A 16,145-nucleotide genomic window follows, 5' to 3' on the forward strand; every position below is an offset into this window, starting at 1 on the left:
TGAGGTCTTCCCCGGGGTGGCTTGACCAGTGATGTGCTGAGGTCATCCTTCCAATACTAGAATATGTAAGCAGATGCGACATTCTTTCTGCTTCCCATGCAGCCAGAAAGTCGAGAGTTTTGCAGAAACGTAAAACAATGCCACTAAGGCCATTTTTCTAATATGGTTCATTGGGGAAAATATAGTTGTATTTCATGTTATTCATGTTCACATGTCATGGATTTGTTTTGTTATTCTTGCTTTTAAATGAATTCATCAACATCATTTTCAATTTCCGTTTTAATGTTTGTAAGTCTAAAGGGGTCCTGACACCAAATCGTTTGAAAAGGGCTGTTCTTCAGGCAGCTCCTAGTTCTGGGGGGGGGCCATGTCACCCCTGCTGCCTAGCCACATCCATTTCCTCACCTGCCTGGCCCTTTCTCGGACACAGCAGCAAGGAGAGCCAGCAATCTCCCTCTCAGGAGGGAGAAGGGAAGGAAGAAAGAAGGAATGCGGGGGGCCTTCCCTTTTTGCTTGTAGGTGTCAATTCTGCCTGCCGTTTTTACTTAAAGCAGCTTGAATCACTTTGGTGACAATAAAAATTAATGAAGGGTACACTCAGCGACTAAGAAGGATGCTGGTGGCAAGTGTCGGTCCTGCAGGATGTCACTAATCCTGGGCCACACACAAGGCACACAGGATGATTTTTCTATGTTTTTGTATTTTTTATTTCTTTTTGTTTTTCAAAACATCTGCACGTAGAGAGGTAACGATAGGAACATGATTTCTTCCAGGAACACAAGGCATCAGCCTACAAATTGCTTAACTATTTCCCCTACCTACAGTTGCTGCTCAGATGTATCTGCCTCCCCAGTTCATTTCTGCAAACCTCTATTGTGGCTAAAAATCAAAGTCCTATGCTTCCAATACTTCTCAAAAATTTTACCTGTTCTGATTCAACTCCATTTTGCACAGGCATTTCTGTCTCCATTGCTGGGAAGGAAGAAGATTGGGGGAGAAATGTTTATATTTCCTCTGGGAGAATAAAATACCACATCCTGCAACAGGCATTTCAAAGCTCTTCTGGAATTTCAGTTGACATGTTTAATCTTTTAATCCCATCTTTCCTTTTTCATATAATTTATTTACAACACATTTGTTTTAAGATGGTTTTATCTGAAGCTCACCAACTATTCAACATTATCCTCCAGGAATATCTCCATTTTATAGATGGGTAGGACGGAGCATTGGGCCAGTAGATGACTAGGGTCTAAATTTTCAGCTGGTGCCAGCAATGTGTCTGGGGTTTTTAATCCAGCAAGAAAATGGTCCGTCTATCAGTTAACAAATACTTATTAAGCATTTATCTGCTAGCTATACTATCACCCTTATTGACAAAACTTACAAGTTAATGCAGAAAACCAAATTTAAGCAAATAAGGTGAATAGCTGAAAAAATGTTATAATTGTGCAACGTTCTGGGAATAAAGAGTACAACGGTGCAATGTTCTAGGAATCAATAGTACAATAATAGTACAATAAATAGATATGTTTAGGGACATACCACAAGGATGGCTGAATGGCTGACCTGTTCTGGAGGAACAAAGGTAAATGTCCTTGAGAATGTAAATTTTAAGCTGAGACATAGACTCATTTATTTATAACTGATAGCTGAGTTTAAGCAAAACATACTCTGCTAAGCACTGTTCCAGGCACTAAGAATACTAAGATGAATTCAGCCCCTCCCCCCAACCATGAAATTCACAGTACATTAGAGAAGGCAGACCAGAAGGTCATTGCAGCCTCACAGGCCACTGGTGGTGATGGGGTATGCGAGGTTGCCAGGGAGCACAGGAGGAGGGAGAGGCACATAGCCCAACATCGTAGCTCAGTGAGAGCTGTTAGAATCAAACTCCTTGAGGACAATGTCCCTCTCTGCTTCCTCAACAGAGGGACCCTAACACTGCCTGGCACACACTCGGTGCTCAATAAGTGTTTGCTGAATGACTACCATCTGAGCTGAATTAAGATTGTGTTAGAATTAGCAAAGAAAGATGGTAAAGGCCTTTTAGGTAGGGCAGCATCAGCAAAGCCATGGAAGTGTGAACCAGCGTGGTTCCATGTGGAATGGCAGGCAGCTGTGAAGGCAGAAGATGAGTGGGAGGGGGAATGGCCAGGATGACCACAGAGATGGGCAGGAACCAGTCAGGGAAGGCCTTTGTTTCATGCTGGTAAGTCTCCGTTTAATTCTGTAAGCAGTGGGAAACCGCAAAAAACATTTTAAGCGTGCTATGGTCCAGTTAAGAGGATAAGGAAATAGCCAAGATGAGAAGATCAATTATCCTCTGATGCCAGGTCTGAAATTCAGAGTTGACAGAAATGAAGGGAGAGAGGAGGATTCTAGAAATGCTTGGAAGGGAGATCAAGAGGATATGGACACTGAACATGGGGGAGGAAGAATCAAGTCTTAGATAACTCACAGATTCTTGCTTGAGACTCTGGACCATCGCCCCACTGTCCACCAAGACTGGCACAGCAGAAGCAGAAGGGTCCGTCCCGGGGAGACAGACGCCAAGCTCAAATTCACAGTCATGGCATAAGGTGCCTGAGAGACACACACAAACGCCAGTCGCCTCACTCGCAGTTGATGGATTTGAATTTGAATCAAACTCTAGGGAAGGTTGCAGTTGCAGATACTGATTCAGGAGTCATCAGTCTCCAGGGAGCAGTTAAAATCTTCTGAATGTATAAGAAATCCAAGGGTCACGTGTTCAGAGAAAGAAGAGCGGGGATCCTAAGAAACCCCAGCTCCTGAAAGGTAGACAGAGAAGGCGGGGAAAAGAGAGAAACAAACAGCAGAGAGCAGCAAGTAAAACCAGGGTCACATAAGCCAGGACAGGAGAAAATGCCTAGAAAGGACACGGAATCATATGGACAAGAAAACCTGCCTAAAGAAACAGAACCTAAAGCCACACGTATTCGAGGCCTGAGTAAAATAAAAATCAAGGTGAATAATTACTGAAATTGATCATTGTTTCTCTCAAGCTTCTTTGCACTCCAGGTGTAAGAAAAATGTGATGGGTTTTCTAAAGCTCATAATTTGGTACAAGAGAGCTTATTTGTTCGACAGGGAAAGTGACTTGTTGAATGCCTATGAGCCTAAAACTCTGAGGGGAAAATTCAGCGTGTTTTCATATCCTACAACTCAGTTATTGTTGTTTTTCTCTCCGCTATTATTCCCTAGAGCTGGAAATTACAGGTAAGAATTCAAAACTCCTACCTCTGTTCTGTCAAAATCCTGTAGTATTACAATCATTTGTGATAGATAAGACCGAAATTGAAACCATCAAAGAGAAAAGCCAGCCTAGGTCAGTTTTGTCAGAGCTAATCTGTATTTTAAATTGGAATTGTCTAGTAGGAGAGACATTTTGCAAACACAAACACTGCCAAGGAATACCGAACACTATTTCCTCTCCCTGCTCCCTTCCTCCTCCTCTTTCTTTTCTTCCTCCTCTTCCTCCTCCTCCTCTTCCTCTTCTTCTGAAAATGCCAAAAGCCCGAGTGGGAGGCGCTCCACAGCGATAGTGTTAGACACAGAAGAGCAGCAAGGAACACGAGTGGATGGTGATGTTTGATCCTTGGGAAACAGCAATGCTAGCAGCTGTGGGGTGGGGTAGACAAGCGAAGACTACTCGTTTCCTGGTCTTCTGTGCTATCTTGGCCCTGACATTCTTAAGACCCTGAACCCTTAAAAAAGCACATCCAGGCAAAGGCAAGACTTCCCCATACCCCAAACTTGCACAAAAAGCAGTTCTGGGAGAGGGGGACTATGGTAGGTTGAATAGTGTCCTCCTCAAATGTATGAGCACTCAGAAGCCCCGACTGCGGACTTTTAGAAATAGGGCATCTTTGCAGCTGTAATTAGTTTGAGGATATTGAGATGAAACCATCCTAGATTTAGGATAGGTCCTAAATCCAATGGCAGGTGTCCTTATAAGGTGAGAAGACGCAGAGAGACACACACACAAAGAAGGCCACAGAAAGACGGGCAGAGATCGAAGGGACATGGCCTCAAGGCAGGGAATTCTGGGGGCACTAGAAGCTGGAAGAGGCAAGAAAGTCTCTTCCTTGGGACGCCTGGGTGGCTCAGTTGGCTAAGCAGCTGCCTTCGGCTCAGGTCATGATCCCAGCGTCCTGGGATCGAGTCCCACATCGGGCTCCTTGCTCAGCAGGGAGCCTGCTTCTCCCTCTGCCTCTGCCTGCCATTCTGTCTGCCTGTGCTTGCTCTCTCCCCCTCTCTCTCTCTGATAAATAAATAAAAAAAAATTAAAAAAAAAAAAAAAAAAAAAAAAAAAAAAAAAAAAAAGAAAGTCTCTTCCTTTAGAGCCTTTAGAGAGAGCATGGGCCCCCTGACACCTCAACTTTAGGGTTTCTGACCTCCAAAATTGTGAGATAATACATTTGCGTTGTTTTGCACCACTACATTCTGGTAAATATTTACAGCATCCCTGGGAACGTCATACAGAGACACAGACCCTGTACAGGCTCATGGTCATTAAAATCTTCCATGGGAACCTCAGCCCTGGGGATGGGCACATGAGGGGAAGTTTGACCTTTCATTTAAATGTTTTTTTGTACACTTTGTACCTTCACCATATATATGTCTTCTATCTAAAAGAAATTAATTAACTTTAATAACAATAAATAATCTTCAACTTAATTATACTTTTCCCAGGTCTATGGACTCACCAATACTTCTGATTAATATCAGATTTGCCTACAGGGTGAGAACGTATTTACATTTAAAAAATTACCCAAATATGGACTCTCTAGGTAGAGTTCTCATTGTAAATTAGTAAATTGGCTTTCTGGTTTAATTTTAGGTTCTTGATTGAATTCTTGATAGGCATGGGTACTCCAGCAAAATGGAATTCCTACAAAACTTAACCCCAGACCTTGAGCACTATGAGGCTGCCCCTGGGCCTCCCCTACCCTTCACTGTCACTGAGTATCTGTATGCTCCACATTTCTCGGCTGGGTGACCTCGGGCATGACATTTCCTCTCTCTGAGCCACAGTTTATTCATCTGAAAATGATGGTATTGCACAACTGATCTCCTATGTCCCTTTTATCCTTTATATTTATGGATGCCTTTTTACAAAAAATTTGAATGACCCAAGAAAATGATCATTTCACAGTAATTTTTTTAAAAGGATTTGAAGCTATACTTAGTATAGGAAATGAATATGTAAATATTTAAGAAACACATGCATCCCTCTTCCTCCACAAAGAAAATTTAAAATACTGAAAGACTAAATATAACTGACTTTGAGTGGAAATATTATAGGCAATTAAAATTTTTATCAGTACTCCTGTATACTTTCTAAATCTTCTCAAATGAGAAAACTTTAACTGTAGAATATATACCACGTGTTTAATCACTGAAACTTGGCAAGATGCCTGAGTCAAGAGCCAACTCATGTAGCATTTCTCTGAAACAACTCCACAGTGACCGTCTAAGTGAAACTTTGAAGACTGCTGTTAGAACCCATTAACTCACAACTAAAGAAGAGCTAGGTGATGCTATTGGTAAAAGATATACCCCTAGGTATAAGAGTCTGGCATACAAAGATGTTCACGATATGTATATACTTTTTTAAAGATTATTTATTTAGTTAGTTGACAGAGAGAGATATCACAAGTAGGCAGAGAGGCAGCCTAGGGGTGGTGGGGGGAGCAGGCTCCCTGTTGAGCAGAGAGCCCGATGCCAGGACCCTGAGATCATGACCTGAGCTGAAGGCAGAGGCTTAACCCACTGAGCCACACAGGTGCTCCTGTATATATTTTTTTTACTTTTTTATTTGGTTGGTTTTAAAGAATGAATGCATGTAAAAACTGGGGAAATCCAAGTAGAGTTTGTAGACTTAATTGTATGGTGCCAATGTCAATTTCCTACTTTAACCATGTGCTATAGTTAGGTAAGATGTTGGGGGGAAGCTGGAGGAATGTAAAGATTTCTCTGTACTATTTTTGCAAGTTTGCGTTGAGTCTAAAATTGTCTCAAAACAAAAAGCTTTTAAAAAGTGGTTTAAATACCCACATTTCATATGGTTCAATCTAATATATGCATGACACACAGTGCTTTACAATAAAGATTTGTTAAACAAAAATTGGTGAATAAATGTTAAAGCAAATTTCAAAACGATTTTGTAAAAAATTTTTAAATTTTTGTAAAAAATAATGATAGATGTTACTATGTTATTAGAAAAAGAAAATGATCCAGAGCTCCTGGGTGGCTCAGTCGGTTAAGCATCAGGCTCTTGGTTTCAGCTCAGGTCATGATCTCAGGGTCCTGGAATTCAGCCTCACATTGGACTCTAAGCTATGCCTGGAGCCTGCTTTGGATTCTCTCTCTCCCTCTGCACCTCCCTCGCTCTCTCTCTCTCTCTAAAAATAAATATTTTTTTAAAAAAGAAAAAGAAAATTATCTGAAAGGATATAGACCATACTGTTAGAGCAATTATTTCTTCTTCTGGGTCATTTGGGGTGAGTAGTTGGGGAGAATGTTTGCAATGCAAGGAAATTCACTTTCTACTGTTTTACTGTTTTCTTTTACAAGAGCATGTACTTATTTTATAATATAAAAAAATTAAGGGTAAATATGAAAACAATAACATAAAAACACTCGCTTTACCTTTAAAGAACTTACAATCCAGTAGGGTAGGAAGCAGTTTTCAGTGCCTGGCTAGATGAGCCCGTTGAAATAGACTCAATACTGCCCTTTCTAAAGAATGTTTCATATGTCTGGGTGGTGTAGATCAAGGGTTGGCAAACTATGGCCTGAAGGTCAAATCCACTCTGATGCCCATTTTTGTACAGCCTGAGAGCTAAGAATCATTTCTATATTTTTTAGTGATTGAGAATAAAACAAAATACGACTAACTCCTAACACATGTAAACTACAGGCAATTCATATTTCCACACCCATCAATGAAGTTTTGTTGGAGCAAGGCAGTATCCATCTGTTTACTTTACCTTGGGCTGGTTTTGCACAAAAGGGCCACTCTGAATAGTTAAGACCAACAGCATGGCTTGTAAGGCCTAAAACAGGTACCATCTCACCCTTTATAGGAAAAGTTTGCTGAGTTCTGGTGTAGTTATCAGAGCATAATTATAATCTTAAAACCTTCAGACCCTCAGGCCCTAAGATCATGAGACTTCCCCTTCAAGGTGATTATGCCTAAGTTAGGAGACCTGAACCCACCCACTGAAATAAAACTATGTGCTCTGTGCAGATCTGGAATGGCACTGAATTTTTAGATAAGAGAATCTTTTAAAATCCACTTTGAATATCACCACTGTTCCATCCACTGGGCAGAAATTGGTTTCAAAATTACTTGGTACTCCCTTCAACATCAATTTATTGAGCCTTTATTAAGTCAGTGTGCCTGACATAGTGATAAGCACTTTAGGTAAATGATCTCATTTTATGCTTATACTATCCATTCTGCAGATGTATAAACTGAGGCCGAAAGAGTTTAAATCACTCACTTAAAGTAACACACACAATAAAAGGAAATTTGAACCCAACTCTGAATGACTCAAAAAATCATGATGATAGCCACTCCGAGAGAAAAGGTAAAGAGCATATTAAAATCCTGTTTGAAAATACAGACTCTCTGGCCTGTGCCAGAAATCAACTGGAAATAAAAGCACTCTATCTTCTTTGTGGGTACATTTATTACATATTTTGATTCATCATTAAATTAATAGACACAAGGACTTTACTTGTGTCTCTCTACTTTTAAACAAATTTAGTTTTGATATAAGTCAATCCAATGATACAATCTTAACATAATCATGGAATTCTTAAAAGTGACAACCTGAGGCCTTCAGTTCTTTCATCTCAGGATCTGGCTTATGCTGCCCCTCTCTGGACAACTGGTGATATGGTCTTAAATAATCCAAAGGAAAGAAAAAAGATGCCCAAATCTGTTGGAGTATTTTAGACTTGAAAAGAATTAGAAATTATCTCCTCTGATACCCCCCCCTTTTTTATCATCACCAAGAGAAAAATTAAAATCTAGAGACAGTTTCATTTACTCAAGATTTCACACCAATGAGTAACAAAGGAAATGACTAGAACCCATATTTTCTGAACTTGCCTGGCAGCACTCACACAGATCTGAAATTTCCAAATGTCTTTTGAAAATAGAAACACACATTTATTGACTTCACAAACTTCCCTTAAATTTCAGAGACCACTGAATGTTTTTAATATGAGCAATGATCAAAAAGAGCACTATGTACTTAAATAGATCAATCATTAGCTCTGAGAGTCAGATGTTCTTTAGCACCAGGGGCAAAATTGAGTGAGGACCTTTTTTTTTTTTCCAATTCTGGAAGGGAACAGAGACCAAAATGTTTTGGCACCCAATGTAGTTCCCAAAGCAGAAGGAATGGTAAGATGACTTCACTTTTTATGCTGATGAGATAATAGAAGGAAACCAGGGACTGTAGAACACCATTATCTAAGACTCACTGATCCTGGGTGGCTCAGTGGGTTGGGCCTCTGCCTTAGGCTGGGGTCATGGTCCCAGGGTCCTGGGATCCTGGGATCAAGGCCCACATTGGGCTTTCTGCTCTCTGCCTGCCTCTCTGCCTCCTTGTGATCTCTTTCTTTCTGTTGAGTGAATAGATTAAAAAAAAAAAAAAGACAGAGTTCCAAACTTGGCCTCAAGATTCCACTGCCTCTAAGGATTCCCCACCAACAAAAACATCATCATTGTGAGAACCTAGAGCTCTCACCTCAGACTTCTGCTCTTACGTGCCAATATCTGAGGGTCTCACTGAGGCATAGATAAGACCCCATCCCTAATCCTTCCCCCACAGAATCCTCTCTGAAGGGCAAAGTCTGTAAGGCTCTTCCTACACCCAGATGATCAATAAATCTTGACTGAGGGAGATCTCAAAGTCCTCATTTTACCAAGAAACCTCAAAAGTATTAACAACAACAAGAACAATAATAATAAACAGACACCATATACCAAGCACTAAACCATACTACATGCCAGGCATAATGAGAAGGACTTCCATGTTTGATCTCAAAAAATGCTCTGCAGGAAATTCCATTATTGTGCTTACTGCACAGTGAGAATCCTGTGGCCTAGAGATGTCAGGTGACTTGCTCAAGTCACATAGCTAGGAAAGGAAAGAGCAAATCTCAGAGCCAAGGTTATCTACCTGCAGAGCCCAAGCTCTTATCCTCTGAGCTTTACAGCCTTTGGAAAACATGGCAAGCGCTCACACACACGTGCTATGGAAAGATCAGTACTGGAGAGTGAATATCTTGCTACTTGGTAGCAATCCATTTGGAACAGAAACCTCATCTTTGGCTGCTTTGGTGGGTGCAGTTTCTGGAAAGGAGATTCTAACTATTATTATTGGTGGTGATGATAATGAGCACGAGGTAAGCGTCTCGAAGTACACAAAACACTTTCATGCTTATTATTACTTTTGAACTTCAAAATAATCTACTGATGCTGCCCTCGGGTGGTTCAGTGGGTTAAGCCTCTGCCTTCAGCTCAGGTCATTATCTCAGGGTCCTGGAATCGAGCCCCGCATCGGGCTCCCTGCTCAGTGGGGAACCTGCTTCCCCCTCTCTCTGCTATTCCTCCTGTTCATGCTTTCTCTCTCTCAAATAAATAAATGAAGTCTTTTAAAAGTATTTTTTAAAAAATAAATCTGCAGAGGTAAGTAAATTTGGACAGAATTATTGTAAGGGGAGGAACCTGAAACTCAGGTCCCACATCTTGCCCAAGCCTGCATAGCTAGTAACAATTGCTAATAAATGGTAAAGCTCTGTTGAGTGGTCGCGTCATAACCAGCCAGGTTTACCTGAGGCATGGTTATTGTTGATTGAAAACTTTTCCCAGTTATATCTGCTTCCACACTCCACGTCTGCCCCCTCGCACCTCCCCCGCCCCCCCCACCCCACACCCCGCCTGCGCTGTGCTTCTGAGCATCCCAGGGTTCAAGAGGCTGCCAGGGCTGGGACTCTTGTCAAGCCAATGACTTGATCACAGTGGGAGAACAGATGCTTCACCTCCTCCTAGAACTTGCCAAGGTGCGTCGTTTATCCTCCCCACTGGGAGACCAGAGATCTCTCCGGTGCCTAGCTCCATGTCAGAGGAACATTCTGGTCTGCAGAGTGTCATCCAGCTCACTTGGTTTTCCAGTAACGAGGACCCATCTTAGGGCCGACTCCGGGTTCTGTTTCAGTGGCTGGCACCTTCTTTCTATTTCACTCTGTTTGCTTTCCACGGCCATACCTCTCTTAAACCTTGGCAACCCTCTTTGTTCTTATTTGGTTGACCTTTCTGAAGGTGAGCAGTTAGATGTTAGAATTACACAGATTCAATCCCAACTTTATTAATGAAAAAATATCATTTGTACAGCTGGTAGAATAGAAATACTATTGCGAGAAGAACCATGAGAACCCACTCTTTGTCCTTTGCCTTTATCCCCAGACCGCCCGCCTACCAGCTGATTCGAGCCTGTGAACAGCGTGGCCGTGAGAGATAAAACAAACCGGCTAATGCCTCACAAAAAATGTTGACTTTGAAATCAACTGCATCCAATTTCTTTGCTCCTAACAACGGCATTTGTGAGTGAAAATGAGCTTTGCTTCATTTCCCTGCCTGCCTCTGTGCCTTCTGCTGAACTTGGACTGAAAATGGTAATCCCCCTACAATTTCTTTGTGTCCTTGACCAACTGAGGACCCAGAAAAATGTCAAGTTTTGACACGGTTCGATTTTGTCTTTAATAAAATAGCACAGTGTCGGGGAAAGAGCTCTGCTTTGAGAGCCAGAAAAGAGTCCTACCTGAGGCCTCGTTCCCACTTCTCTTTGAACTTTTTTCAATGCCTTTCTGCCTCAGTTTCCTTCTATGTAGAACAAGAAGTATGCACTATACCAGCAAATCCTAAATGCCTTCTTGGGGCCAGGGATGGGCTAGCTTCAAAACAGTCTCCTGAAGAAGTTTGTTAAGCAAACAATTTCTTGGATTCACACCCAGAGGTCCTAATTCTGCAAGTCTTGGGTAGACTAGAGCAATCCATATTTTTACTAAGCACCCTGTGTTTCCAGGCCAAGGCCAAGTCTAGTAAACATGGACTGGATGACCAAAAGAGTTGAAGGTCTCGGTTCCTCCGTGTTCTCCTGTTCCCCTGGGAAGTCAACACGAGATCAGATGGTTCCATACCTTCATTTATTCTAGCCTCATTCCCTTTTCTCTTCCCTCCATTTCTAGACCAAACCCTACCTCCCTCATGTTTGACTGATCCCCTTCTCCTACACCAGGACCACCCTTGCTCTATTCACTCTCCCCTTTTCTAAATTATTCATCCTCAAACCCCTTGAGAGAATACCTAACACTCATTTCTTAACAGTGTGGACTTATTCTTTAACATCTTGGACTTTAGTAACTCCACCCATAGAGCTAAGGCTGTTCTCTTAACGGTCCCCCTGTCACAGTTCACAGCCACCTACGTGCTCATCCTATTGGACTGCCATTCTGAATTTCCTAACATTGGACTACTCCCTCCATTACCTTTGTCAGCCCAGCCCTCTCTGCACTCCTGCTCTCCTGGATCCTTCCCTGGTTTTGTTGTCTCCCTCTCCGCCTCCTCTCCCAGGGTGGTTGTTCATTTACCATCTTCCAGCTCTTCATCTCCCTCTTCATCTCACACAGTATCTTTAGGTGATTTCACAGGAGCTTTAGCTACTCCTGTGCTAATGAGACAATATAATAAAGTGCTTAAGAGCTCAGTTTCAAGAACCAAGAGACCCAGGTTCAAACTCTGGAAAAAAATTTTAAAGCTTATTTTATTTATTTGGGGGATTAGAAGAGGGATAGAGGGCAAGGGAGAGAACCAGACTCTCCAATAAGCGAGCGTGGAGCCTGACCAGGGTTTGATTCCAGGACCCAGAGATCAGGACCTGAGAGGAATTCAAGAGTCGGACACTTAACTGACTGAGCCACCCGGGCTCCCCCTGGCAAATTTCTTAACGTCTCCGAACTTGAGTCACTTTCCTTTATAATGGACATAATAATAGAATTTTTCTCACAGATCCAGACAATGCCTCACAATAAGACAATGTACTCAGGCTTGGTATATAATGAGCACTCAGTAAGTATCATTTACTATCAATGTTTCCCCAAATTATATCTATAGCCCTGAACTGTCCCTTATGAGATAATGTGTATTAAAGTATTGGTTAAGTAGCAAGTTCCTGTTCAGCAATTATGTGAATCACAGGAATTATTATTTGATCAGAGGTAAGTGCCAATCATCAAAGACCCCCATCCCCACCCCATCTGTAAGTCAACCCAGCCCCACATTTCCAAGGGGCCTTTGAACTCCAGTTCTCCCAAACAGATTTCACTCTTCCTCCTGGGGTTCCTTACTAGTTAACCTGTCACATCGATCTAATCTCCCAGGTACAGAGAATCCATCATCCTTCATTCTTACTTTGGTGATCAAAACCTCTTGATCTCAACTCCGAAGTGGCTCTGACTCTGTCACCTCTCGTAGTTACTGCGATCATTCTAGTCTAGACACTCATCCCTGGCCTGAAGTATTGCAGGAGCCTCCTGAGTAGCCTCTCTGCCCCCAGGCTTGCTCTCACTCATACAACTTCCACACTCCAACTAGAGCAATGTCTCCTAAAACAGAACTGGAAATGTCATTCCCTACCCAGAAAGCATGAATTGTTCCTTATCATCGTGGAATAAAAATCTAAATTCTTCAGCCTATCAATCAAGTCCTTTAAGAACCTAGACCATACCTTGCTTCCTGTCTCCACTAGATTAAACTAAACTATTAGACAATCTCTAAAAATTTCCTGCTCTCAACAAGTCCCCGTCTCTTTGCTCGTGCCATTTTACCTGCCTGTTCACCCTTCCCTGCACTAAGAAATGTTCTCATCCAAGGAGGAAAACTTTCCATACTTCTATCCCCAAACAAAACCCACTGGGTGATTGTTTGCTATGCACAGCCTGTCCCTCCCACTAAAGTGTGACCCCTATGGAGCAGATGTCACAACTCTTTTATTCCTGTGCCATGTATAGAGAGGCCGCTCAGTCAGCCATGCTTCATTAATGACAGATTTGAAAGGCTTTTACCAAAAATCACGTTACCTATTTCCATGTATCCAAACCAAATGCCAAGATAAAGACAGAAAATCTCATGTCCAACCACTTTGTCCTCTGAGAACCCTCTGACTCCATGGAAAGGTCAGTTTGCCCTGGAGCGTGAAGCTTGGGATGACTTTGTAAAATGGAAAGGTACAGTAATAGAACAGATCTTTCTAAAAGCATTGTTTCCCCATTGTCTCACCATCCTACCCTGGGACAAAAAAAAAAAAAAAAAAAAAACTACTATAAAACTCTTAAGAGGGGGAAAATATTATCACCAAAGCATGTTCATGGGGTGCCTGGGTGGCTCAGTTGTTAAGCATCTGCCTTCAGCTCAGGTCATGATCCCAGGGTCCTGGGATCAAGCCACACATCAGGCTCCTTGCTCAGTGGGAAGCCTGCTTCTCCCTCCCCCACTCCCCCTGCTTGCATCCCCTACCTCTCTCTTTCTCTGTCAAATACATTTTAAAAATCTTTAAAAAAAAAAAAAAGCATGTTCTTTTATTTTCTAATTTTATTGGATTGATAGCAAAGTCCTCATGCATATATAGGTGCCTTACATTTGAAACCTTTCTGCAGCTTTGACTTCATGCTGGTGATAGGTAAAATGCTCCATCTAGGGGCTGAGAGGAAGTGAATCCTAATACTTTAGGAGCAAAAATGAAATCTCCTTTTGGGAAAGCTTCATTGAGAGACAGTGGCTGCTAGTCCTCGAACAAAGGCCAATTATTCATGGAATCAGGAGAACTGGCCTCTGGTCTCATCTCTCTTCCCAAGTCACTGCACGGCCTCTCAACTCACAAGCCTTTCCTAGGTCTTCGTTTCCCATCTTCTCAGTTTTCGGTTTTCCACAGAAAACACCCCTCCCCCAGGAATTCATGAACACAAGTTTAAAGCTCCTGAAACCTGGGTGTGAGCCTCAGCTCTTCCCCTGTCTAGCTGTGTGATCTTGGGCAAGTCATTCCACATCTCTGAGCATCATTTCTAGGCAGCCTTAGAGTGGACATGAGGATTTGCCAGCCTGGGTAGGGCCTCTTCTAATGATGTCTGCAGCGAATGCCTTAAAAGTGGAGGGGGCACTGAAGCAGAAGTTACATCCCTGTAGTTGTCTTATAAATGGTATAACATGAATCTGGAAACTCTCCTATGACTCACTCAACTACAGCTCTTTTTCCAGCATGACTCGGTTTTCAAGCCTACATTATAGAGTGGAAACTCTCTAGAATGAGCAATGTGAGACGGACAAAAGTCAAGGGGCAGAAGATGAACAGTGTCCAGAAGCAGGAATGAAACCAATAATTGGGAAATCTGAGGGCCCATGTAAAGGGACTCAGTGAAGAGCTTTCAGAATCTCAGATTTCCTCCATCCATGAGTAGAGAATGACTACTTTTCTAACTTCCCCAAGTTTGTAATTTTGTCACTCATTGGCTGTTTCCCTGGTATGGTTAGCATTTAAAAAAGAAAAAAATCCTTAAACCAAAAAGTGTCTGTGTACTTATAAGGAACAGCAAGCCAGCTGGGAGCTGGTGTCAGCGGCCTCTTGTCACCTGCTGGAGTGGCCTACAGATGAAGGTGTGTGAGTAGGAAAAGCAGAAGAGGTGGAAAGAAAAGAGGAAATAGGTGTCTGGCAGGATGACTGTCATTTACCAGCCACTAGTCTGTCTCGTGCATTTCTTCATTGCACATTCCTATGAACTAAGCATTCCTATTATCTTCACTATACATTTTGAGGATACTGCGATTTAGGAAAAGATAAAACAAGTAAATCACCTGAGGTTCTGGAAAACAAAAACAAAAACAAACCAAAACCCCCAAACAGCACCTCCATACACACACAAAATGGTAGAGCTGAGATAGAAGCCTGAGACTTGAGACCCTGTGGTGAGCTCTCAGTTCCCACTCAGTGCTACCTGGGAGACAGTGAGGGGGAAAGACTAGGAAGAAAGGATCAGAAATGTTACTGAGGCAGTAGAAGGACCAGAGGCATAATCAGCGGAAGACTTGATCCCAGGCTAATTGATGACAGCTTCAGGGTCCCTCCCTAGTTAGAGACTAGATCCTAATGGAACAATCTGGGACCATTTCACACATTCCTGCTGCCAAGAAACAATGAAATTAACCCTCAGGCTGGACAGAATGATTTGAGTTCCTAAGCACATGAAGGGGTCAGAGCTTATATTCCTCGAACAGACTCTCTTTAGCTGAGGGGAGACACCTATGAGTTTTTTTATTGTTGTTGTTTGTGTTTGAATTATGGCTCCAAACCATCTGGAGTTTTGCAGCATTCCTGGAGTATCTCAAGAAATGTCCTAGACTTTTCCCTCTGAAAAAAAAATGTGTGTGCAGATATACACACAGAATGATGTATATAATTTCACGGGGTTCATACCCTCTAGCCTATCCATAGACACTCCACCCAGGAGCCCATGGACATAGTTTAAAATCCCTGAGGTCTAGGTGTGATTCCCAACTCTCCCTCTCCCATCTGTGTGATCATGGGCAAGTCACTCCACATCTCTGAACTCCATTCTAGGGAGCCCTGGAATGAGAATGAAGAATTGTTACGCTGGGCAATGTTAATTTTAGGGAATAATAATTTTGACCAGATCTTCTTGAAGGGTTTAAACCAGCCCGCATTTATGGAAGGCTTGCCATCCAAAATTACATAAAGGAATGAGGAGGGGGTCAGGGATATTTAGCCAAGGGAAAAAACCCACAGAAACATGCGGGCTCCGAAATGAGTTGAAACAATTTTCATGGGGATGAAGAAGTAGGATTCATTCTGAATTATTCTGTAAGTGGCTCCAGAGGAGCAGGAAGCCTCTCAACATGGTGTCAGAGTGGCATCACAGTTGAACAGACACAGGTTACACGGAGGCTGTCATTTACCATAAGTTAATAACCGTCACGGGCTCTGAAACAGAGGTGACAATGGTACCCATCTCCTAGGATTTTTGAAAAGTCAACT

At 42.3% G+C, this 16,145-nt stretch overlaps 1 protein-coding gene across 3 annotated transcripts in view; it reads right to left on the reverse strand.

The window, feature by feature from the left end:
- Positions 1-16,145, reverse strand: part of TIMD4 (T cell immunoglobulin and mucin domain containing 4) — a 32,952-nt gene that overhangs the window by 3,508 nt on the left and 13,299 nt on the right. For all 3 annotated transcript variants that reach the window (XR_009353817.1, XR_009353816.1, XM_059174138.1), the window contains exon 6: positions 926-972. Coding sequence is in view for 1 of the 3 variants with exons in the window: in XM_059174138.1 (XP_059030121.1) it covers positions 926-972 (47 nt within the window). In the remaining 2 variants the exon portion in view is untranslated. The remainder of the gene's footprint in view (positions 1-925; positions 973-16,145) is intronic.

This window comes from Mustela lutreola, chromosome 5 (assembly GCF_030435805.1).
Source record: "Mustela lutreola isolate mMusLut2 chromosome 5, mMusLut2.pri, whole genome shotgun sequence".
In the NCBI taxonomy this organism is placed as follows: domain Eukaryota; kingdom Metazoa; phylum Chordata; class Mammalia; order Carnivora; family Mustelidae; genus Mustela; species Mustela lutreola.